General features: G+C 37.8%; 1 protein-coding gene across 1 annotated transcript in view; it reads right to left on the reverse strand.

The window, feature by feature from the left end:
• Window positions 1-4,350: 4,350 nt before the first annotated feature.
• The window catches only part of LOC124619387 (Down syndrome cell adhesion molecule-like protein Dscam2), an 853,562-nt gene continuing 830,134 nt past the window's right edge, over window positions 4,351-27,778 (reverse strand). Inside the window, exon 37 of the mRNA XM_047145731.1 lies at window positions 4,351-6,698. Within this exon, the coding sequence (XP_047001687.1) occupies window positions 6,632-6,698 (67 nt within the window). The 3' untranslated portion in view covers window positions 4,351-6,631. The remainder of the gene's footprint in view (window positions 6,699-27,778) is intronic.

Raw genomic sequence — 27,778 nt, forward strand, 5'->3', positions numbered from 1 at the left:
TGATTGGGAATCGTGGGGGGTTTTCTCACAATCAGCCAGTGTCCCTGATGGCGCACTCCTTGCAACTGGGGGTCTCCTTCACAGGGGGCGAATTTGCCTTAGGTGAGTGTTCACAGCTCAGGTCACACCTCCCAAACAACTGACAGAAGGACCGATCCGCAATTTGGGAAGGTAGCAACTCAGGCAATCACCCCTCCCTGCGCCTGACCTGTACCAGGGGGTACGTGCGAACGCTACCTTTCGACCCAGGGCTGGAAATTACGTGTTACCCGGGTACCAGCTAAGTGTCAAGACGCGTGGGACAGCCATTGAGAGTGCACAGGGAGGAAGAATAAAAAGAGGAACCTCTTATGCTGAAGCGGAGGAACAAGAGGAGAAGGGAAACAAAGAAAGGAAAAGGGAATAAGAAACAGTGGTGAGACTGTTCTTATTTAAGTGACGGACAATGAGGTACTTTCGCAATAACCCCCCAGACATGTTCCCCAAGGGAGGGGAAATAGAATAGCAAGAGGATAGACATACGGCATGGAAGGGGAAGAGTGGTGAGCCCCTTGGGGGGGGGGGGGCAGGGGGGAATCCTGATTATGATAATGATGTACATTATGGAGATAACGTTTTTAGATTGGGTTCATTCATGACTTGGTAGTTTGATGTCATAATTACAGAATTTTAAATTTGGATTGCCAGTAATGTTTCATTTTTTCCTTCTTTCTTGTTCATTTTACTTTCCTCACTTTAGCCAGTAGGACATATGGGAATCTGATAGATACTTTTATTCCTTAAAAGTCTTTCTTTAATTATTTCATTGATGCAATCACACACAAACCTTTTCCCTTCATAGTTTAAGTGCATTCCATGCTTAGTATGCTGGTTACAGTGAAGTTCACTTATGTCTAATACATCACACTTAGTGTATTTTCAACAGTTTCTTTATTTTATTTCATTTCAGGTGGAAGATAGTTTCACATATCTGTTCACAGCCTTCTGCTGCAATCCAGTTACAAGGATTTCTTATCCAATCAAAGACATGACAAAGTGGGGAAGCACTCACTTCTTTTGCTAGCTATGCTAAAACATGTACAGCATTCTTCTGGGTATGATAACTAGCAATCTTTTTGTCCACACGAATCAACACCGTTTATGTTAAAACCCGTGCAGCATTCTTCTGGGTATGATAACTAGCAATCTGTCTGTCCAAGCGATTCAACACTGCTTAACTGTGGTCAGCTGCACACTACAATAACCCTATAATTTAGATCTTTCTACCCATTACCAGCTTTTCCTAAATGTACTATAGGGAACCTGTCATGTGTACGTGTGATAGTGAGAGAAATACTAATAATATACGAAAAATGAAAACTGGAAAGCTAGTGTGATTTGCTGAAATATTAAGTGTGTCCTTGTGCCAGTCACCATTCACCTGCAGTTGAATGAATGTCTGTACTGATTTTCCACTTTGTATTTGGTGCAATAATTAAGAAAATTTTCGTACAAATAATTATCCCAGTGAAACAATACAAATCAAAGCTTCCACTTTAAACTGAGCAAAATTCTTCAGCATCACAACCCAAGACAATCAGAAATTTGTTATCCAAAAACATATTTGCTCCAAACATGATTGGAAAATACTGACAACATGGAACGGATAGATTGCTACTCACTAAATAGAGGAGCCATTTAGTCGCAGACAAGCACAATGAAAAGAAAGAGAGAAATATTCAACTTTTGGGCAAACTCTTTCATCAGAAGTAGAAAAACTCATACACATTCCCACAAGCACAACACACACAGGCATGATCACTGTCACCTCTGGGTGCTAAGGCCCTAATGCAAATGTGTCTGAGCAGAGCAGCAATTTAGCTGGGATGAGTAGAAGGGGTATGGAAGAGGTGTGGGGAAATGAGGGGGAGGGATAGCAGGATAGGGGTGGAGGAAGGTGGTAATGCTGCCTGTGGGAGTGTGTAGGGATAAGGGGGACGGGATAGGGCTACTAGGTGCAGCATAAGAGGCTGTACTTGAGTACAGGTAGGGGGTAGGGGGAAGGGAGAGAGATGACAAGTAGAGAAAGTGACATGACTAGGTGTATTGGTGGAGCAGAAAGTGTATGTAGTACTGTAGTGGGAGCAGAGAAGGGTACAGGCAGGACAACGACAGGGCTAGTGAATGTGGAGGCCAGGGGAGTTACATGAACAAATGATATGTTGCAGGGAGAATTTCCACCTGCACAGTTCAGAAAACTGGTGTTGGTGTGAAGAATCCGCAGGTTGTGAAACAGTTACTGAAGTGAAGCACGTTATGTTGGATGGCATACTCAACAACTGGGTGGTCCATTTGTCTCTTGGCCACTGATTGACAGTGGCCATTCGTTTGGACACACAGCTTGCTGGTAGTTGTGCCCACGTATAGTGCAGCACATTGGATGCAGGTAAGTTGATACATCACATGCTTACTTTTACAGGTTGTCCTGCTTTTGATACAGTAGGAGATATAAGTGTCAGAACTCAAGTAGGCAATAGTGGGTGGATGTATGGGCTAGGTCTTGCATTTCTGCCGGCCGGGGTGGCCAAGCGGTTCTAGGTGCTACAGCCTGGAACCGCGCGACCGCTATGGTCACAGGTTCGAATCCTGCCTCGGGCATGGATGTGTGTGATGTCGTTAGGTTTAAGTAGTTCTAAGTTCTAGGGGACTGATGACCTCAGATGTTCAGTCCCATAGTGCTCAGAGCCTTTTGAACCATTTTTGCATCTTTGTCTATTGCAAGGACATGAGCATGAGGCAAGGGTTTGAAGTAGGAATGGAGTAGGCACAGACGAGGATATTGCATTGGCTGGGTGGACAGTGGAATATCATTGTGGGAGGATTGTGGACAGATATTTCTTGTTACAGGGCATGATGAGAAGCAGCTGAAACCCTAGCCAAGAATATGATTCAGTTACTCTAGTCCTGGATAGCACTGAGTCATGATCAGTTGACTTCGTAGTAGCTGAGGAGAGCTCTGCCTACTATCCTCCAAGGAAGCCAGGGGTATAATAAGTTTTATTTTATCTTGTTAAAATTTTGTCTCCATTAGACACTTTTCATTTTATTTTAAGATTGGTTTATAGTATTTTGTAAAATTAATTCACAGGTCTGAAGATGGTTATATAAATATAACCGAAACCGGTCACCTATGTTATTGAGACTTAAGTGTTGTGATCAAGACTGAACTTTAGTCAAAATATAATAATCTATTGATCACTGTATTCAAATAATTTTGGTAAATATTTTGGAAGAGTTGTTACTTTTACTCTTTAAATTATATAAATGCTACAGCTCTCAGGATAGCACTCATTTGAGCTAGACGTACTAAAACATTCATCATTAAGTCCAGATCATGTGCCAGTTGACTTTCACTTGTTTCCAGATGTGTTGAAACACCTGGTATGAAAATTTTATGCAAATGACAATAATATACATGAGATTGTTATGGAGAGTTTGAATGAGAGCAACCTGAATGTCAGTAATGTTATGACAATACTGTTAACAACAAAATGTGTGAAACACAATGTATGAATATTTGTGGTCAATAAAAGAAACTTAAGTAAACTTGTTGTACCATCCCAGTATATCCAAATGTTCTTTTATAGTGGGCCCACAGCATGCATGAGGTCAAAGAGCAAAATATGTTGTTTTTGGTAAGGTTTCTGCTGCATAATTGATTTATTTACTCATATTGATTACAAAGTTACATGATGGGTTTGTTTTGGTGTTTACCATAATCAAGCATAAGTATTAGCTGGTATGATGTGATCCATATTTCATCTTGGAGTGTAAGTATCAGTTGTCTTTCTTTTATGTTATGATCATGTCATTTCTATATATTTTTGATAGATGTCACAAATAATTTTACCAAGATCGTGCATGTAAAAGTGTTTAGAAATAATGTGATCATAACAGAAAAGAAAGATTACAGAAACATATGTTCCAAGATGCAATACAGACATCATGCCAGCTAAGGTGTATGCTTGATAATGGCAAAATACCAAAGCATGCTTGTTACGTAGCTTTGTAATCTCTACAAGTAGATGAATCAGTTGTGAAGGAGAAACATGCATGAAAAATAAAGTATGAAAATGTGTAGGACAACTCACAACTTAAGCTAGGATTACCTGATTCTTTGGTTCCACAGAAAAGATACTTTCTTTTGAATAATGCACTTATAACAAAGCAGATGAGACACTATGAATGCTTATTGTTTTCATTTTTACTTTTGTGACCGAAGCATAGCCCAAGTGGAAGAGGAGTTCTCTCTCCTGAAACAGACTATGAATGGAAATAAACGTGTATTATAATTAAGAAAGTAGCAACAAATAGTTGTGTGTAAAACCTTTAATAACACAAAAGTTCATTAATTCTACAACTTTGGTACAAATAACTTGTTTCACACTACAATCCCTCAAAAAACAGGGGAGCAGAGAAACAGTTTTTCAATATTGATACCTGAATAAGCAGATGCATAAAAACAAGAATTACGCATATTTACACAAGAACAAAGCAAGTGGATTTATAAAGATAATTTCCACTAACCTAACAAATCAGACTGACTTCAAATCTGCTTCCTTTTTTTACAAATTTTATTATAAAATTTTAAAAATGCCCTGCATTACATTTTCTGCTACGGTGTCTTAACGTACTTAACAAATGTAAAAACAGATATTACATCATCAACAATAATTACGAAAATGGAGATTATAAATCTTTAATGTTACAAATGTAATGCAAGGCACTTGCTTATACCAACTAAATTAGTTTCAGTCATTGATATTATCACGTAAGTCACACAAATGTCATTGAAATGTTGGGGCTGACCAAAATGAAAATAACACTCAAGAAAACTGAAATTCAAGTAATGTGAGTTATCACATTCATTGAGAGAAATTACTGAAAACTTTACCTAAATTGTAAATGCAGTTTTATAAGCACTTATACACCATCATTACATTTATTTATAAATTTATGAGTAGCAGTAATATAGCCATAAGACAATTTTATCTTGATTTTTGGAAATGTACCTTAAGGTCTGTTATAAGCAGACTGATAGTATTTCACTTTTTCTTATCAGTTATCTGCTAATGATTTGGCTATTGTAAGAATATAATAGTTACTTTTATGAGCCTAGATATATTACATAGGTAAATTAACCTATTAATTTTTCTGTTTATTAAACTGTATACAATTTTTGAAGAAAGTTAAGAATTTTGCTTATCTTCTCAAGCTAGAAACAAAAGAAAGAATCCTGTATGATTTTGTTCCCTATATGTATAAGAACAAGCTTGATGAATATAAATTTTGAATTTTAAAGGAACTGAATTAAACACTTACAGAAGATACAAATACTGCTATAAATTAAGTATCTGAATTTCAGTTTTGCATCACTATTACATTTAAAGTGTTGATGTCAGCAATTATGAAGCTATAAAAAGTGAAATCTGGTACACAAATGGCTTAGTCTCTGCCTGTTGTCTACACAGGTGTCTCTGCTTCTTGTGCAGCAGCATACATCATTGGAGTCTTTATCACTTATGACAAAATATGTAAAAACATTCAAAACACTAGCACTGACAGACATACGATTACAGTGAAGACTGTTCAACATATAAGAATACAAGCTGTGGCATTTATTATTATAAACATTGTACAGTATTTGCAGAACAAGAGCAGAACACACACTGTTTACACATCTCACATAAATGTTTTAGAACTGAAATTCTGTGAACTCGACAAAAGAAAGTCTTAGAATTTGAAATTAGCAGTTCATCACAAACATTTAAAGAGGAGCTTAGCAATATACAGAAACAGTAATGGCAATAAGATTTATGTATATATATTTGTATTTATATATGTATATGATTACGAAAATAATTTAATGATATACAGTATGTGTCCTAATTGTTTCCACTAATTCGTTTTGCAACAAGGAAAGCTAAGTGTTTGCCCTTTCTGATAAAGTAGGTTATGATACACACCACACAGCATTTATTAAGATTCTTTCACTCTCATTTCATTCCCATTTCAAAAACATGTAAAAACATACATAATAGTACCATTATGACAAAATATCACATGCCACAAAGTTGAGCCATTCTCTTTATCAACATTGTCATCTTTAATGTTTTAAAGAAAACACAGTGTAACAAAGGCTGAAAATGCACATATATCATAGAACATGGGTGGAAAGAAGTTATTACAATACATATATTGTATTTTGGTCTTCCTAAAACAAAGACTTCTGTATATGAGAAAGTCTGTTTGGTTGCAACCTTTGGATGAGCCGTCTTGCACTACTGCCAATTAAAATTATAGCCCTGCTGTACATTATCCTAAAACTGTTAATATCCAAGAGCTTACCATTCACAGCTGAGAATGGATATATTTTCTATCAATGCATTACAATGAATATTTTATAAATACTTTAATTTCTAATGTGAATAAAGATAAAAGAAAGAACATGAAAACACTGAATAACGTTCACACACAATTGATGCTTATTAAATATTTCCATTCAAAGCTTCTTCACACAGCAGGGTATAATGTTTTTTATGGCACAGGTCTTGCCGATGTCTTTCTAGATGCACTTCTTTGCAACTACAGGTTACACTGCCACAGTATCGTAGGGTGTGACTGCGAATCCGTTTTGTTGGTGATGCCCTGCTTCATTTCTGTAGAAATTATAGTTAATTTAGAATCTGCACCAGAAAAAACTATTAATACATTACACAGATAAAACAGTATATAGTTGTGAAATTACCTGAAACAGTTTTCATGTTGTCATAAAAGTATGAGAGAGATAGCTAAATGTTACGTGTATGTACACTATGATAATTTCTGCTGTTATGAATGTAGTTGAGTGTTAGTATTGTAATTATATGTATATGTGGCAATCTGTCCAAGAGGCTACTGCACTCTGTTTTTAAACATACATATAATCACAAAAAACATATCTTAGAATGAGTGAATCAAATTTTACACTGCAGTGCTGGATCATCATCTTCATTAGGCCATACTATTTGGGAGTCGGTCTGACATAACACACTGTATCAAGAAATTTAATTCTCTTTCAATTATGTATAGGATGATACTCTACCATATACAGGATACGGTAAAATTCTGGCATATACTTGTGAAAGTATTTTGTAATTATTGCCTTTATGATGCAAGAGGGAATAAGCCTATTTGTGGACCAGTGGAATGGTTCTAAAATAGGCGAACAGATGACACACTGATATAGCACAGATCCAGGATTCCAAAACAAGCAATGTGGAGATCTGAAATAGTTGTAGCAGGTACTCATTAAAATGTTTAATATAATTCATTATTTACAAGCTATTACCAACTAACACTGTGAAAACCATGTTCTTAGCTGGTTGGATGGGGATTTGAATCCATAACCTGTTATAGAAATAAGTTGAGCAGGGCTTCTGGGCTGGTGCTTTCCTCTCTTATTTGTGACATAACTTTATCATATCATTGCAGAAAAAGAGCCACCATTCCTCTCTTCTAATAGGGGCGACAAAAAGGAGACTTCTTGCCATAAATACATCACTGTAAAAGCAACAAAGCTGTAACCCACATATAGATATTTTTAGTGAGGCTCCATTTTACAACTCTGTGATGTAACTGATCTACAAGCCACAATAAGCAAGGAAGCGTTTTTTGAATGATGATCAATGAGTATACGGTAAGATTTGCATTACAAAGACTTATGAGAAGCTGAAGGAATAATTGGCATTGTTTTTTCTGACCCCGGTGGCCATATTATAAGAGTTGAGGACTTGAATACATTCCAAACAGCATACCATCTGGAGAGCTTGTTACTGTAAACCCAGCCCCCCTCCCCCTTGTATTTCCAACACATAACTTACTTTCCTTTATAGTCTCTGTCATTAAAGATGATTCCTTTACTTGAAATGTCCACTTATTGTTTTCTCCTTACAGCACCTTCAAATTAGGCTGCAGACCCAGTTTTCTCTAATTTCTTCTTCTTTTTGGTAAATGTACATTAACACTATGATAAATGAGAATGCTCACATTACCAAGGGTTTATTTTTCATAGCATATTAGCATATGATCAGCCTTCAACTTTGAAATATACCCTTACACCATGACACAAAACTGATCAACTCTGTGGCAGCTTACTATACATGTATTTCTGGACAGCCTCATGAATAACAACACGAAAAAATGTTTTGTACGGTGGGGCATAACACACAAAGGCGCAAACAGATTCTTCCTCCAAGGCAAAGAACACAAAGAGAACATTCGGTGCTGTCTATCATCCTTTCCATTCTTTAAGTAGCAGTTACATTTCTTTTCTGTTAAATCTTACACATACATTCCAGCAAAGTGCAAACTGTCTGTAATAAGCTTCTCCAGCACAAATACATCATAATAAACACTTTCTTGGTTACAGGGCCAGCTTGTCCTTTTGTATTAATGTAGTGCTTTTCCTGGAATTTAGTGATCTAGTTTAGCTCCTTTTGCAATTTCTATTCCATGTAGTATCATTGACTCTGGTGCCTTTTCCAGCCTTGGAATTCGTGGTAAACATATTTGATTGATTGGCAATCTGTGACATAAATGTATGACCAGGTTCAATTTTCAAAACTGTCCCACCTGTGAGGTTCACAGGCTGATTTCTCAGACTCACAACTCCAGATTCTTCTGAAAAACAACATACAGGTAGAAGCTTACCTCTTGTTTCACAATACTACTCTGATTTGGGATGAATCAACCCAACTGCTCCACTAGGGCTATGACTTTCTGAAGTCATCCCCAAAAATGTTTTCAGTACTGTCCATTATTCTTTCCACATCACCATGGGTACATGTTCATACCACCTCACCCTCAAGCCTTTTGTCACTTCATTCCCATATGAAATGCTATGCATCCTCCTGTCACCACATGCTCTAAATTTGTCAATGGTAAAAATTTGTAATATCCTCTGTTTCCACTGAGTTTTCTGTTTGGATGAATCGTACTGGTGGCATGTAATACCATGTTACACAGCTCAGTCTACTACACAACCCATGTTGCATGATTTCACCTTAAGGCCAATTTGGATTTTTTGTGTCGGGACTAATTTCATAGATTGGATTAATCCTTCAATGTGTGGATTGTTCCTGCAACTCACACTGAATCAGTTTATTCATAGTGCATTTTTCTCCATCATGGTCCACTCATCACTGTCACTGTTTCACAGTACTTATTTTTCCTTATTTTTTATTTCTCTTTTATATTCAGCAGCTTTTTGTGCCTATTCTTTGCTCCTTTTCAGTTGCTGCCCATTACTATCTCATCTATGTTTCTATTATTTTCAGTCTAAATATAGCAGGACTGTTCTTGTAGAATGTTAATAACTTAGGGGTAAAGAAGATCATTCACAGAATAGCACACATAAAAGGGAAAGGAAACTTGTTAACTTTAGAAATTTGTTGAGCTTGGGTACAAATACACATTGTGGTGTAATTTTATGTTTTTACTTGCATTTGTTCTTTAGCTTGACACAGGATTCAGTCCGAAAGCTAGCAAGTTTCCTCTCCCTTTTTTGTGACTTTCAATGGCTCGGCACTTCTGCTATTTGTTGAGTGGACTCCTTTACTCCCAAATGATTTGGATTCTAATTTCAGTCTGTTTTTCTGCAAGATCTGTCTGATCAAGTACTCTCTCACTAGCTTCTCATCCACTGGGCACTCAAATCTCACCTGTTTACAAAACTTCACTGTTAATTTATATCTTGTCTTGTCCTAGTGTACCTCTCTACAAATTGTTTTCTCTTTTCTATATAATCCGTTATTAGTATCATTTGCCTCTTGTTTGCCTGACAATAAAACCTCTGGTTCTAAGTCAAACTCTGCCGTGCACTGCCTCAGTAACATGAGATCAAATGAAGTTCCTTGGAAAGTTAGCAGTGTTATTGACATGAAAGTGGTTGTCATTATGTAACATCAAAATACAGGGGACTGAAGGCCCAGGGACTCAAAGCGATTATTATTTATATAAGCAACTCAAGGAATAAAGTTAACAGCTCACCAAACAGTAGAAGGTTTGAGTCAACAAAAGACACATAAACAAGACAGAGAAGTTCACTAGCATTTGAAGGAATTCTCTTTTGAGCAAGGGTACCCTGTGATGCGCGCGCACACACACACACACACACACACACACACACACACACACACACGTCTGTGTCTGTGTATTTATGTATGTGAGTGTGCATGACTGCTCCACTTGAAGTGGATTTGTCCGGATTTCTCAATCTTGTTTATGTGCCTATAAATGATGAAAAATAGTGGTTTAATTAGGAAAATGACTCAAGGAATGAAGTGTAGGTAGATACAGTAGGACATGTGTCAATTTTTTACATTATGCATACTTCTAATTACTTTTTCTATAAAATTAATATTTTTCACACATTACCTGAACTGTTAAAAAAGATTTCCTTTTTTGTGACTGCAACAAATCTTTGTTTTCTGTAACATATTCTATGGCCAAAAGTACCTCGTCACCTATTTCCATTTGTTCCAAGACAATGGCCACATAGCTGTGAGCATGTAGGCCACGCTTTCAGTAATGTGGCAACACACAGTCTTCGTGAAAGGTTTACGGCTGTATTCTTTTGATTCGCTTTGGTTATGTATTGGGTTACTTATTCCCAGGAACTTTGATTTGTGACTTTGGATCTGATTCGGTTTGCAGTTTGAATAGTGAGCTCCCTCCTTCTATCAGGTGTTGTTTTGGAGCTACGCCCTATCACTAGGCAGTAACTATTTTTATTCTTGATTGGGTGCAATTTTAACAGGTTTCTGGGGCAAATGTAATTTATAGCAAAGCTGTCAAACTGAGCTGAAGGTATGGCTCAGGAGGTTGATCACAAAAACAAGTCCTATCACCTCCTGCCAGATGATTCTATTGCTGATTTCTATATGCTGGTCTACAAAGAGACTTTTGCAACTGCTTATAAAGACACCTGACAACTAGTGCTGGCACTATGCTTTAGAACATGAGCAGTCCCCATTAGTTACTTTTTCAGGTCTACCAGAATAATGATTTGGCTCAATGCTACCACGATGTCTGATGTTACTCTTTCACAAACAGTGTATCTGTGTGTGTCCTGTTGAACTGAGAAGTATTGTGTATTAACTTACATATCCGCAGATGCATAGCCAGACATCTTGGGTAGTTGGTGACTTTTGGGCATATACTATATTTTCTTGGGGAAATTATTTAGTACTTATCTGACAATATTTTGAATCAATAATGCCAGTCTGTTTATTTTAGCCATGGAGATTATATGCTGTGAAATATTACCGATGTTTATGTATAAGAAAAAGTAAATTAATAACCATGATAGATAACCATGATAGAAATTTTGGATGGAAGAATATGTAAAATAAGGGAAAAGCAATCTCTTATGTATAGAGGACTGGTGCATAGCACACAGCCACATAACAGAAAACAGTAAACACCAGCAGTTGAGCTCTTGTTCTTTTATAGTAAGAGTACACACATTCACACTGACAACAACACTGACAGCCAAATGCACACACCTGCAGTGGCAGCGAGCCATTTGTGCAACACACTAGTCCTTAACAAGTAAAAATTTTGCTTTTCCTTTATCATACATATTTTTCCATCCTGGAGTTTCCATTATTGTTTTGAATTTACGTTTTCTTATAGACACACAGTTTTAAAACCTGATGTTAATTGTTTTGTATTACGTGTTTCTGTGTACCATGAACCAGTTGTCTACATGGAAGTGGCTGTCTTTCCCTTATTTCACGTAAGAGATTAATACCAGCAAGCAAAAAAATCTGTGAAAGAACTGTATGCTAAGTATTGCTCAGGTTTATCCACCACATGAGAATTTGTAAATAATGATAATTAGTGATCTCAAACAGTCTTTTCATATTTGAAAAAGTATTGTGAAATTTTAAGTAACTGGAATGGATTACTTATTTCATGAAATTGTGGCAATAATTGTGATTTGTGTATTTCTTTAATCATGCACAGCTGTGAATCAATTTCCTCCACAAAAAAGTCATTACAAAAGCGTAAAACAATATTCACTTTTATTCTGACATCAGAACAGTGATGCTACTAATTCAAAAATGGAATTTTGAGGTTGAAACATACTTTAAACCATTCCTTAGCAGTATGATAAATTAAATTGAAGAACTGCAGTGAATATAACTACATAATGAGTGAGAAACAATTAACATACAGGAAATGCAACAGAATTCTAAAATTAATGCCACTCTTACATTTGATCTGACAATTTCATATACATAACACTTTTATGGCATGTTAGAACTAGGAAACTGCAATAAAACCAAAATTTCAAAATGTCGTAAAACACCTTCAGTCTTATTCTAAATACTAAGATTTTACTACCTAAGGGTAACTGAATATCTAAACACAAATACAATGAATTGATTTAGATTTATTAAGTGCACAATTTAGATCAAAATAATTTTTTTAAATTTAAAAATGAACTATTTAGAACAAAAGGTACTAATCTATGTAGTCAAATGCTTGACAAAAACTGCAGTGGATCAGTACTGACAATCAAAAAGTACTCAGAAATGGCCTTAAACTTACTAAAGTAGGCAAAAACAAAATATAACAGCTATAAAGAATGCAGGAAAGACAGTCATCCAAACTTAAGTGTTTGTATCAAGTGACCAAGGGGACATGCGGTACTGATTCTTATTAAATACATTAACTAGTGCAAACTGCAAGACTATGTGTTCGAGGAGAATCACCCTGTAAAATCTGTTTAAGAGCTTTAAAAGTGAACATGATTTTTTTCATGCTTCCTCCCTTTCTCAACAAGATTGGCAAATGGTGGTTATATTACCATTCAGCCAGACTTTGCTGAACGACAAAGGAAAAAAGTAATAAATTTACTTTTTAAAAATGTATGATTCCCAACAATTTTGTATAGCCCATTCTAAAACTGCTCAGAAGATACCATAAGCTATGCCCAAATTTGGAAGTAATAAGTATTCATACAAAAATATTCTGTTGAATTAGTTCAGTTCTTTTTGTTTCAGTGATGCAATGAAGCACGCATAATATTAAGTAAACGGTGTATGATAAACTGCAAAAATAAAAGGAAGAGTGGGAGTCTACCATTATTGTTGACCAACCATTTACAAAAATGCAAGTTCGGGCCACAATATATTATCTGCCTTCACCTACATTTCATACAAATCTTAATTATACTGTGTGTGGTATTACAGTTAGCGTCTTTCAAGATTTATATTAAGAATATTAAGAACTGTACAAATTTCATATTAATGAAGAAATTTAGAGAGCTAACACTACACTCAGCAATTTTACTTATTTTAATCGATTCACCACGGTCATGTTACAGTACGTCCTAGATATCTGAAACCAGATGTTAATCTAGCAGAAGCATTTTTCTTTTCATGTTTCTCAAAATTTGTTTCATACTGAGATGACACAATGCTACTGAGACTGCACTTTTCTGTCATTGGCTGATTATAATACAACAAAATGAAGGACTCAGAAAGAGACAAGGAATAGGGAATATGTACAGTACTCAAAGGTGTAAGAATGCATTGATAAAAAGGAGTAGCCCTAAGCATTATCTGCATTTATCATAAATTAACTCTGTTTTTGAGTTTTATAACAACTATAATTAACATCAAAATGATTAAAGAAAGTAGTAATTTTTACCACGTGTTTTTGTGTTGCCTTAACAGAACACTTGTTTTGTGTATTTGCTTCAATTCTTACACGGAATTACCGTATTTACTCGAATCTAAGTCGCACCTGAAGAATGAGACTCGAAATAAAGGAAAAAAAAAAAATTCCCGAATCTAAGCCGCATGTGAAATTTGAGACTCGAAATTCAAGGGGGGGGGGGGGGGGGGGGGGGGGGGAGAAAAGTTTTAGGCCCCACCTCCAAATCGAAACAAAGTTGGTCCATTGTAATACGAGACACAATTTAGGTCGAATGAATGACGATGCAGCTACAGTAGTTTGGTTTGAGTCGTAAGCTTAGCAGTTAAGCTTTACCAGGTAGCCATTGCTATGCGTCAGGTGCTCCATCCGTATTTATACGGGTACCCTTCCTTTCTCACGTGCTTCGTCTGGTTTGAATCAATTGCTTATTTTGCTTTCAACTGATAAGTGACGTTTTCTTTGTTATAGGTGTTTACGTCACTCTAAGCTGAAAATGCATTACTGTACTATGTCATGCATTGTTTGTCGCATTTTGATAGTGCGTGTTTACGGCCTGTCTCATTAGCAAAACAATGGCAAGAGACTGCTATTTGTTGTTACTTACACTGCTGCTTTCTTTGATAATGATTAACAAGAACCAAATAATAGACTGCGTATGATAGAACATGTTCTGAACGAGAGTTAGGCGAAAATTATTCTCCTTTTGAAAATCTTTGCAGCCGCTTCTTTAGTACATCAAATTCTGCACAGAAATTAGAGTCATCTTAGATTTAAAAATCTAGTCAGTTGCCGTGCTTCATTTCTGACTGACAGGATTTAAATGAGATAGCAGCAAACATGAAAGAATACATAGCAAAATGTTCATATCCGTATTCTTTCTTATGGTGAAAAGAATACTGCAAGTGATTCACATTTCGTCAGGTTCCTATTAGCAACCATCTCTTCTCACAGCTAGGAAAAAATTCAGAACGTAGAGTTGGCCATATTGACAAACACCCCCAAACAGTCTTGCCTGTCGGATTTTCGTAGTACATTAAAATTCTGGTACATTTGAAGATGAACAATACGGAATTTGTATTTACTTCATTGGATAATGTATGAAAATGCAGTGGTCGAAACTCAGGGTGGAGAAAAAAAAGCTCGTCTTCCACCTTTTTTTAAAATTTATTTACTGACGCAGAGGTTTTGGCGCCAGTATTTATTTTTGTGCCTACAAAGCATGCCTGTGTAGCGCTATATATATTCGACGGCAGAAGTTAGTTGCGGCGGCACCTACCAACATTTTTTAGAACTTCCGCTTGCTTTTTACTCGATTCTAAGCCGCAGGCGGTTTTTTGGATTCGAGTAAATACGGTAGCAACTTTTTAGCTCAACAGCTTAAAAGATAATCAGCAGGTTAAATTTAAAGCTATTTGTTCATTGCCTTGTAATACACTGCACCAGCCAAAATGCAGCCCCACTGTGAACGCTGTTCTCAGTTGGTTGATGTTCGTAAGCAGCTGGAAATTGCCCTGCCTACCGTCCAACAACTGACAGCTGCTGAGAATCGGTGTGTTGGAGGAGCTCCCGAGAGTTGTGTATTTGTGATACCTGTACCAGAGGTACCTCAAGTACTATCCATTCCAGTGGATGCTGTCTCCTCTGCAGAAAGAACAGGATCTGTCACTACCCACCCACTTGACTGTGAGTGGTGTGTCAATGGTAGGTCTAGGTGTCCCGTATAGGGTGGATGCAGGCCACGGAGGACTCGTGGGTTGTACCGATCCCCCTGACCGACAAGTGTGAGGTGCTGTCTTTCACTGAAACTGACCCAATAGAACTCACTTCACCTGTTTTGAGGAATTCTGTTTTGTCTGGTGTTAGGGGGAGGCAAACGTGAAATAGTAGGAGTCCATTAATCATCAGAAGTTGAAACATATGGTGAATGATAGTACTCCTTAGAGATATGGCAGAAAGGGATGGGAGACGACACCAGGTGCACTCAGTTGTTTCTGTCTGGTGGCCTCACTCAACAAGTCAAAAAGGCTATTCCAGCAGCCACTGAGGGAACAGGGTGCAACCAACTGCAGATTCCGGCGCACGTTGGAACAAATGATGCCTGTCATCTGGGCTCCGAAGTGATTCTCGGGTCATTCCAGCAACTGGCAAAGAAGGTTGAGAAGACCAGCATCGTGCGTAGAGTTTCAACGAAGCTCACGATTTGCAGAGTTGTCCCCAAAGCTGATTTTTGCCCTATGATTTTGAGTTGAGTGGAAGGACTGAACTGTGACAAGCTAGGCTGTGACTTCCAGACTTGTGCCATAGGGTTGAGAACTGTAGGGTCTCCCTAAATAGATCTGGTATGCACTACATATTAGAGACTGCTACTCAGGTAGCTGACTGTGTGTGTGGGGTGCACACAAGGGCTTTTTAGATTATGTGACTCTCCGTCCAACCCATATAATGACAGCTGCAGGAAATCCCGAAGTATCAGTGTAAGATCAAAAGAAATGCCGCCCACAGGTGAGAGTATTCAAAGGCCAATGGTAAACTGCCAAAGCACAAAAGCAGTGAAGCTCACATAATACTAGCTACAGAAACCTGGCTGAAACCTGAAATTGATAGCAGTGAGATTTTTGGGGAAATTTTTAAGTGTAAATCGAAAGGATAGGCAAATGGTAAACGGAGGTGGTGTATTCATTGCAGTAGACAAGAAACTCAAACCCACCACGACAGAAAAAAGCTCAGTGTCAGGGGTGGGCATAAAATGATAATTGGATCGTTTTATTGCCCACCTGACTCACGTCTTCATGTAATTGAGAACTTTAGAGAGAACCTCAGTTCACTTGTACGTAATGTACCTAGTGATACTGTAGCCAATGGTGGAGACTTTAATCATCTGACAATTAATTGGGAAAATTACATTATTATTAGCGGTGGGTGTGGGGATGTCTTTATCCCATGAAACTTCACTAACTGCCTTTTTTGAAACCTATCTAGAAGAGATTATTAGGAACCTCACTCATGATGGAAGTATATTGGGTCTAATGTCAGCAAATGGACCTGAACAGAGTTGATGTTCTTGAGGATGTCCACACTGAAACTGGTATGAGCGACCATGACATGTTAGTGGCAACAATGATTACCAAAGTACAAAGGACAACTAAAACATGCAGAAAGCTATATATTTTCAATAAGCTAGATAAAAATCAGTAATGTCATATCTCAATAAGGAACTTGAAACTTTCAGCACAGGTCAGGAGCATATAGAGGAACACTGCCTCAAGTTTAAAACAATAGTTGACCACACATGGGGTAGATATGTACCCAATACAATAGTTCATGGTGGGAGGCAGCCTCCATGGTATACAGCCACTGTAAAGAAACTTCTAGAGAAACAGAGATTACTGCATAATGGGTGCTCAAAAGTGTAGGTTTATAGATAGAGAAATGCTGAATGAAAAGTGTTTGGCTGTCAAGAGAAGACTTGAGTGACTACCGTAGCAGAATACTGGCAAGTGATTTTTCGCATAACCAAAAGAAATGATGGTTGTATTTAAAGGCTGTTAGTAGCACCAAAGTTAGTGTCCATCCCTTAGTGAATGGGACAGGAACTTAAATTGAGGGTAGCAAACCAAAAGCTGAAATGCTTAACTCCCTTTTTCAAATGTTGCTTCACCAAGGAAAACCCAGTAAATGCTGCATTTTAATCCCTGTATCACTGAAAAGATGAATGAAATAAGTATTAGTGTCAGTGTTGTTGAGAAACAGCTGAAATTGTTAAAATTGAGCAAAGCTCCTGGCCCTGATGGAATCCCTGTCAGATTCTCTGCTGAATTTGCAGCTGAGTTAGCCCCTCTTCTAACTATAATCTATTGTAGATACCCTGAACAAAAACTGTGCCCAGTTCTTGGAAAAATCCACAGATCACACCCGTCTACAAGAAAAGTAGTAAAAGTGATCGACAAAACTATCGCCCAATATCCTTGACATCGATTTGTTGTAGAACCTTAGAACATATTCTGAGCTCAAATGTAAAAAGGCATCTCGAACAGAATGATCTCCTCAGTGCCAACCAACACGGATTTCGAAAACATTGATCGTGTGAAACTCAACTCACGCTTTTCTCACGTGACATACTGAAAGCTTTGGATCAAGGCACCAGATGGGGGCTTGGGCACCTGTCCCTTAAAAATAGATGGTGATAGAATAGCCGTCTTCAAACTAAAAGGTAGATTCACAAATATAACAATAGTTACACTATATGCTCCGGATGAGGAAGAGGAGGATGAAAAGAAAGGTAGATTTTATGAAATTCTCAAAGAGGTAATTAGTAAGACACCAGGATATGATATGAAGCTCATTGTGGGAGATGCCAATGCTAAAGTTGGAAGGGAAATCATCTGGAAAGGAATAGCTGGACTGAAAGCCTACATGTTGAAAGTAATGAGAAATGGAGCAACAATATGATTATCAGAGCACATATCCATTCATGGAACTGCCAACAATGAAAGAGACAACAGAGTCAATCAAAATACTAAAAAACAACAAAGCTCCAGGGAAAAATGGCATAACAGCTGAATTGTTTAAGAAGGGAGGAAGAAAAACAAATACACAAACTTGTTATGAACATCTGGAATGAAGAAAGAATACCAGAGGAGCGGCCAGAAGTGATAATAACACTAATTCATGAAAAGGCTGACAAACAACAATGTAGGAACTACAGAGACAGCTCATTAATTGGAACCACCTATAAGTGTTCTTCGAGATCCTCCAGAAAAAATTGGAACCATGTTTAAAAGGGACAATAAATGAGAGAGCAAGTGGGATTTATAAAGACTCATTCAAATACTGACCAGATATTCATACTGAAAGAAGCCACATCCAAATATTTGGAGTATAACAAAACAATGACAGAACTATTTGTTGGTTTTAAGAAAACTATGACAGGTCCATGAACCTTGCCGTTGGTGGGGAGGCTTGCATGCCTCAACGATACAGATAGCCATACCGTAGGTGCAATCACAACGGAGGGGTACCTGTTGAGAGGCTAGACAAACGTGTGGTTCCTGAAGAGGGGCAGCAGCCTTTTCAGTAATTGCAGGGGCAACAGTCTGGATGATTGACTGATCTGGCCTTGTAACACTAACCAAAATGGCCTTGCTGTTCTGGTACTGCGAATGGCTGAAAGCAAGGGGAAACTACAGCCGTAATTTTTCCACGAGGGCATGCAGCTTTACTGTATGATTAAATGATGATGGCATCCTCTTGGGCAAAATATTCTGGAGGTAAAATAGTCCCCCATTCGGATCTCCGGGCGGGGACTACTCAAGAGGACGTTGTTATCAGGAGAAAGAAAACTGGCATTCTACGGATCAGAGTGTGGAATGTCAGATCCCTTAATTGGGCAGGTAAGTTAGAAAATTTAAAAAGGGAAATGGATAAGTTAAAGTTAGATATAGTGGTAATTAGTGAAGTTTGGTGGCAGGAGGAACAAGACTTTTGGTCAGGGGAATACAGGGTTATAAATACAAAATCAAATAGGAGTAATGCAGGAGTAGGTTTAATAATGACTAAAAAAATAGGACTACGGGTAAGCTACTACAAACAGCTTAGTAAACGCATTATTGTGGCCAAGATAGACACGAAGCCCACACCTACTGCAGTAGTACAAGTTCATATGTCAACTAGCTCTGCAGATGACGAAGATATTGATGAAATGTATGATGAGATAAAAGAAATAATTCAGATAGTGAAGAGAGACGAAAATTTAATAGTCATGGGTAACTGGAATTCAAGAGTAGGAAAAGGGAGAGAAGGATTCATAGTAGATGAATATGGATTGGGGCTAAGAAATGAAAGAGGAAGCCGCCTGGTAGAATTTTGCACAGAGCATAACTTAATCATAGCTAACACTTGGTTTAAGAATCATGAAAGAAGGTTGTATACATGGAAGAACCTCGGAGATACTAAAAGGTATCAGACAGATAATATAATGCTAAGACAGAGATTTTGGAACCAGGTTTTAAATTGTAAGACATTTCCAGGGGCAGATGTGGACTCTGACCACAACCTATTGGTTATGAACTGTAGATTAAAACTGAAGAAACTGCAAAAATGTGGGAATTTAAGGAGATGGGACCTGTATAAACTGAAAGAACTAGAGGTTGTACAGAGTTTCAGGGAGAGCATAAGGAAACAATTGACAGGAATAGGGGAAAGAAACACAGTAGAAGAAGAATGGGTAGCTTTGAGGGATGAAAAAGTGAAGGCAGCAGAGGATTAAATAGGTAAAAAGACGAGGGCTAGTAGAAGCCCTTGGGTAACAGAAGAAATATTGAATTTAATTGATGAAAGGAGAAAATATAAAAATGCAGTAAATGTAGCAGGTAAAAAGGAATACAAACGTCTTAAAAATGATATCGACAGGCAGTGCAAAATGGCTAAGCACGGGTGGCTAGAGGACAAATGTAAGGATGTAGAGGCTTATCTCACTAAGGGTAAGATAGATACTGCCTACAGGAAAATTAAAGAGACCTTTGGAGAAAGGAGAACCACTTGCATGAATATCAAGAGCTTTGATGGAAACCCAGTTCTAAGCAAAGAAGGGAAAGCAGAAAGGTGGAAGGAGTATATAGAGGGTCTATACAAGGGCGATGTACTTGCAGACAATATTATGGAAATGGAAGAGGATGTAGATGAAGATGAAATGGGAGGTACGATACTGCGTGAAGAGTTTGACAGAGCACTGAAAGACCTAATCAAAACAAGGCCCCGGGAGTAGACAACATTCCATTAGAACTACTGACAACCTTGGGAGAGCCAGTCCTGAGAAAACTCTACCATCTGGTGAGCAAGATATACGAGACAGGTGAAATACCCTCAGACATTGAGAAGAATATAATAATTCCAATCCCAAAGAAAGCTGGTGTTGACAGATGTGAAAATTACCGAACTATCAGTTTAATAAGTCACGGCTGCAAAATACTAATGCGAATTCTTTACAAACGAATGGAAAAACTAGTAGAAGCCGACCTCGGCGAAGATCAATTTGGATTCTGCAGAAATGTTGGAACACGTGAGGCAATACTGACCCTACGACTTATCTTAGAAGCTAGATTAAGGAAAGGCAAACCTACATTTCTGGCATTTGTAGACTTAGAGAAAGCTTTTGACAATGTTGAATGGAATACTCTCTTTCAAATTCTGAAGGTGGCAGGGGTAAAATACAGGGAGCGAAAGGCTATTTACAATTTGTACAGAAACCAGATGGCAGTTATAAGAGTTGAGGGACATGAAGGGGAAGCAGTGGTTGGGAAGGGAGTGAGACAGGGTTGTAGCCTATCCCCGATGTTATTCAATCTGTATATTGAGCAAGCAATAAAGAAAACAAAAGAAAAGTTCAGGGTAGGTATTAAAATCCATGGAGAAGAAATAAAAACTTTGAGGTTCGCCCATGACATTGTAATTCTGTCAGAGACAGCAAAGGCCTTGGAAGAGCAGTTGAACGGAATGGACAGTGTCTTGAAAGGAGGATATAAGATGAACATCAACAAAAGCAAAACGATGACAATGGAATGTAGTCGAATTAAGTCGGGTGATGCTGAGAGAATTAGAATAGGAAATGAGACACTTAAAGTAGTAAAGGAGTTTTGCTATATGGGGAGCAAAATAACTGATGATGGTCGAAGTAGAGAGGATATAAAATGTTGACTGGCAATGGCAAGGAAAGCGTTTCTGAAGAAGATAAATTTGTTAACATTGAGTATAGATTTAAATGTCAGGAAGTCGTTTCTGAAAGTATTTGTATGGAGTGTAGCCATGTATGGAAGTGAAACGTAGTTTAGACAAGAAGAGAATAGAAGCTTTCCAAATGTGGTGCTACAGAAGAATGCTGAAGAGTAGATGGGTAGATCACATAACTAATGAGGAGGTATTGAATAGAATTGGGGAGAAGAGGAGCTTGTGGCACAACTTGAGTAGAAGAAGGGATCGGTTGGTAGGACATGTTCTGAGACATCGAGGGATCACCTATTTAGTATTGGAGGGCAGCGTGGAGGGTAAAAATCGTAGAGGGAGACCAAGAGATGAATACACAAAGCAGATTCAGAAGGATGTAGGTTGCAGCAGGTACTGGCAAATGAAGAAGCTTGCACAGGATAGAGTAGCATGGAGAGCTGCATCAAACCAGTCTCTGGACTGAAGACCACAACAACAACATGACAGTATATCCAGAGATAAATTGTGGGAGAAAATGCGGAGATCTGGAATACTGAAGAAGATTATATATCTTCTGAAAGTGACACTGAAAGTTTCAAAAGGGGTAGTGAAAATGGATGCAGAACATTCCAAGGCATTTGACATAAAAACAGGAGTCAGGTAAAGAGATGGATTTTCAACCCTCTTGTTCAGTATTGTAATACAGGAAGCACTGGATGCAACATATGAAACAGAAGAGAGAATGAAAATAGAGACAAAAATAAATGTACTAGCCTTTGCAGATGACACAGCACTAATCGCTGAAAATCCAAATGACCTTAAAATCCTGGCAAAAAATCACTTTCAAAAAGCAAAGGAAGCTGGATTAGAAGTACATGATGAAAAAAACAAAATTCATGAGAGTAGAAATAAAGTACAGAACAAAAAGATGGGAAACTCTGCAGATCAATAACCACATGTTTGAAGAAGAAGAATTTAAATATCTGTGGGCAGTAGCAAAGAACAAAAACGACGAGAAGCAAGAAATAGAGGTGAGAACCAAAGCTGCACCCAGAGCATCATACTCAGTCTACTGCCATCTAAATTATTTTCAAGAGGAACCAAAGAAACAATATAAACAACCATAAGCAGACCAATATTGCTATATGGGGGAGAAATATGGAGAATAGATAAATACACAGAGAGAAAGTTAAAAGTTTTTGAAAATATCTCGTGAAAGATTTTTGGACAAATCTATGAGGGAGGAGAATGGAGAAGAAGGAAGAATAGGGAGCTCAGGGAGCTATACAATGAACCAGATGTAGTTGCGGAAGCCGAGACAAGAAGACTACGATGGGTCGGCCATGGCTATACAAGAGAGCAGGGGTCTTTACTGAGAGTAGTCTCAGAGAATAAACTGGAAGGACGATGACCTCTATGCAGGCCAAATATGATATGGAGAGAGCAGGTTGCCAAGGATCTCCAGGTACTGGGGGCAAGGAAAGAAGGTGCCGAAGACAGAATACTGTGGATGAGGCTACTTGATGAGGCCAAAAACTGACTGTGATTTGTGGGGCCAGGAGAGTAAGGGCAAGAGTAAGAATGAAGTGAAATTTGTGACTGGACCAAGAGATTTTTGGTTGGGAAGACACAGCATGTTATCTTAGATGCTGAGCCATCGTCAGGTGTAGAAGTAACTTTGGGCATGCCGCAGGGAACTGTGTTGGGACCCTTGCTGTTCATGTTGTATATTAATGATCTCGCAGACAACATTAATAGTAAAATCAGGCTTTTTGCAAATGATGCAGTTATGTATAATGAAGAACTATCTGAGAAAAGTTGCATAAATACTCAGTCAGAGCTTGATAAGACTTCAACATGATGCAGAGATTGGCAAATTGCTCTAAATGTTAAGAAATGTAAAATTTTGCACTTCACAAAATGAAAAAAATGCAGTATCCTATAACTATAATATCAATGAGTTACTGATGGAATTGGCCAACTCGTACAAATACGTGGGTGTAACACTTTGTAAGGATATGAAATGGAATTATCACATAGGTTCAGCCATGGGTAATGCAGGTGGTAGTCTTGGGTTTATTGGTAGAATAGGGGGGAAGTGCAATCAGTCTACAAAGGAGATTGCTTACAAACCACTTGTGCGACTGGATTTAGAATAACGCCCAAGTGCAAAGACCTATAACAAATAGGACTAACAGCAGATATTGACTGTATGCAGAGAAGGGCTGTACGAATGGTCACATGTTTGTTTAATCCATGGGAGAGTGGCACAGACATATTGAAGGAACTGTACTGGCTGGCTCTTGGAGACAGATACAAACTATCCCAAAAAAGTCTATTAACAAAGTTTCAAGAAACAGCTTTAAATGATTACCCAAGGGATATACTACAACCCCCTATATAGCACTCATAAGAGATTGTGAGGGTAACATTAGAATAATTACTGCACACACAGAGGCATTCAAACAATAATCTTCCTGCATTCCATACATGAATTGAATCTGAAGAAAGCCTATTAACAGGTACAATGGGATGTATCCTCTGTCATGCACCTCATGGTGGTTTACAGAGTATCAATGTAGATGTAGATTTGATATGCCCCCTCAAGCCCCTCCTTTTTTTTTTTTTTTTTTTTTTTTTTTTTTTTTTTTTTTTTTTTTTTTTTTTTTTTTTTTTTTAGCAGTTTCCCACTGAACTTACGTCTGGGGAAGTAAGGGAACACTGAGTTCCTGTTCATGATAGAAACAGACAGTGTAAAAGTCACCTCTCAATGATTGGAGCGGCAGCACTGCTCGTGTGCACAGGACAAGAATGTGTCCCCCAATAAGTAGATCTGCTATCAATGGCCACTTAGGAGACTGGGTCAACAAATAACAGAATAGATAATCTCTGTACTTATGTAGGTGCTGGTGTTAGTGACATTGTGTTATTCAGTCTGAAGACTGGTTTGATGCAGCTCTCCACAGTGGCCTTCCCTCCCCACACTTCCCTCTATAAACAGTGATGATTTCTTGAAGCCTGAGGATGTGTACTATGAGCCAATCCTTCATTTAGTCAACTTGTGATGTAAATGTCTTTTATTTCTTGTTCAATAAAATACTTCCTCAGTAGTTATCTGATTTACACACACAGTCTCAAGCAATCACCTGTACTACCACATCTCAAAAGCCTTTACTCTCTGCTTGTCTGAATTGCGTATCATTCATGTTTCACTTCCACACAAGGCTACACTGCAGACAAATGCCTCCTCAGGAAACACTTCCTAAGTTTCAAATTTATGTCCAATGTTATCAGATTTCTCCTTTACAAAAATTATTTTCTTGCTGCTGCCAGTCTGCATTTTATATCCCCCTACTTTGATAATCATCACTTACTTTCCTGCCCAAATAATCAAACTCAACCTAATTCCCTCACCATCACCCCATTTCATTTCACAATATTCCATTACCATTGTTTCACTTTTCTTGATATCCACCTTACAACTACTTCTAAGGATACTATCCAACTATCCATTCACTCAACTATTCTTCCACATCCCTTTTCTGTCTAAGTCAGAATTACAGTGGCACCTGCAAACCACTAAGTTTTTATTTCTGTGTGTCTAATCTTTCTCACAATATTAAATCTCCCATCTCATTGTCAACTACTTCTTCTTCCTTACACATAATGTTGTCTTCAAACATGTTGCCAGTGCATACCATCTTTTAGTCTTCTCCTCTTTACTGGCTTGCCATTTGAGCACTTCATATTCTCTCAAGTGTTTCTCTTTCTCCAAAAATTTCTTCTATAGGCAGCATCTATTCATTCCTTAGTTAAGCATGCTTCTACAGGCTTGCATTTGTCCTCTAGCTATTCCCGAATAGTCATTTTGCACTTTCTGTCAATCTCATTTTTTAGGCATGTGTATTTCCTTTTACATGCTTCATTTGCTCCATTTTTAGACTTTGTCTTTTCATTAAATTTCTTACCTCAAGCATTATCCAAAGTTTTATACAGCAGCTTGCCTTTTTGCTTAGCTGATAATTTTCTGCCTGCACTTTTTCATCTTTCAAAGCCACATATTCATCTTTAATTGTATTCCTGTCCCTGTTTCAGTCGACTGTGTCCTGATGCTCCTTCTGAAACAGTCAACAACCTCTGGGTTTTCAATTTCTGCAGATCTCATCTCCTTTATTTTCTATAATACTGCAATTTCTTCAGTTTTAATCTGCAGTTCACAATCAAATGAATTTAGTCAGAGTCCACATCTGCTGCTGGAAATATTTTTCGTTTTAAAATTAGCAACCTCTGTACTAACAATGTAACCTATGTTCACTATGCTATTCACAGTAGTTTATCTATATTTCTATTTTTGTACTCCTTGTTATAATTACCCCACTTTATTTGTGTGGATAATCCTGTGCTCACCTGACCAGAAGCCCTGTTCTTCTTTTAACTATACGTCACTAATACCTACTCTATCAACCTATTCATTTCTCCTTTTAATTTCTCTAACCTCTGTCTAATCAAGTAAGGGATGTAACATTTCATGCACTGACCCGTAGAGAACTAGTTGGTTTTCTGATGGCAAAACTCCTTCAGTAGCTACCACATGGACAGCTGGATGAGGGATTGTTTTACCTCTGCACTATTTTATCCCACAGGTTGTCATCATCAAGCCATAAGGTAGAGCAGGACGTCCTCAGAAAATGTAATGGCTGTTGTTTCTCCTTGCTTTCAGCCATTCACAGTACCAACACAGAAAGCTGGAAACTCGCAGTTTCAACAGTTGTGGAAGTATTTGAAACCTGAATGTGCATATCCTAGAAAAAAGTGAAGAAAAATTGTAGGAGGATACTGATGGCCCATATCGCAGAGAAGCAAAGACCCAAAGGGTGACTGGTAGTAGTAGGGAGTTGACAGGACAGAAATAGGCAGTGCTGTTATTTGGCACAGGTTTGACAGTGCACTGAAACAAGTGATCAAGAGCTGATGACTTTTCGAGTTGAAATTTGTGGGGTGTATATGAATTAGGGAGATATTTCTGACAGTTCTAAGCAAAGAGTGACTTTCTATTATGATTTCCAGAAAAGTGTTTTCATTGCACCAAAGAAGCCACTGTTGAATAAAAGTGGAGACTATCAGACTTACAGTCTGGCTTGTCACACTTGGAAACTGCTGACAAGACAGATGACAAGACTGATGTACAGAAGAACAGAAAGATGCATTCAGGGCTGAAGGAAGTTAAAGAAAATGTTGAAAGAGGAATGAAATTGTGATGGGAGCACGCAGGCTTGCAGGTGGCACAGCTCTTCTGGGTGAGCTTGAAGAAGACTTAAATATCTATTCAATGGAATGGACTTTATATGAAATATGGTTAGGGAAAAACAAAGCTGTAATAAATGGTATGTCAATTAGTAGACAGGAGAAGGCACACATTTAACAACATAACAGGGAATGACACAGTTCTGGGTTAATTGAATGAATGACTTCCTATTTAGGAATTAATATTACACAGAATGGCTAAAGCAAGGAAGATATCAGATGTTGACTACTGCAAGCAAAGATAGCTTCTTTAGTAGTAGACACTTACTTGCATCAAATACTGACAATGAAATGAAATCAAAGATGCAGAACGTGTATACATGGGAGCACAGCTTTGTGTGGAACTGATTTGTGTACCACTGGAAGTCCAAAACTAAACCGGAGCATTTGAAATGTGATATCATCTATTAATGTTCACAATTTAGTGGACAGATAAAGTATGAAAAGAAGAGGTAGTAACCTGAGTAGGTAAGTCTGTTACATGGGTGTTTGGATGTAGAAGTTTAATATTGATGAAACATTAACACAAGATAGGAAAAGTTTGGAATAAAATTAGTTCAAAGACTAAGAGCTTAAAGAAAAAGGTATGAAATGCTTGCAGTTACTTAACTGGCTTTTTAACTTTTTTATTGGAAACGCTAGAAAGGAGGTGTAAGAGACGATTAATCGATACAGCAACTAAAGAAGACATGTCTGGTTACATAAAGACACGTTAACACTCTGAAATGTACAGAAATACACTCGTATAAAGAAGTTTACCAAAAAGGAAATAAGAGCACTGAATAGATTAATGAATGGAATACCAATATGCGATAGGATAGACTGTTACTAACCACTTATACGAGACACTGAACAGCAGAAGGCACATTTACAAGAAAACTGTTAGGTTATTTTTAACTATATGACAATTTGAATGGGTGGGATAATTCTGCTGTAGGAGGGATGCATAGGATAGTGGGGAGGATGTTTCTTATTTCAGTGTACATCATGAAGAGCGTGATTCAGCTGTTCTAGCCCTGGGTGGTAG

This window comes from Schistocerca americana, chromosome 6 (genome assembly GCF_021461395.2).
Source record: "Schistocerca americana isolate TAMUIC-IGC-003095 chromosome 6, iqSchAmer2.1, whole genome shotgun sequence".
NCBI classification, from domain to species: domain Eukaryota; kingdom Metazoa; phylum Arthropoda; class Insecta; order Orthoptera; family Acrididae; genus Schistocerca; species Schistocerca americana.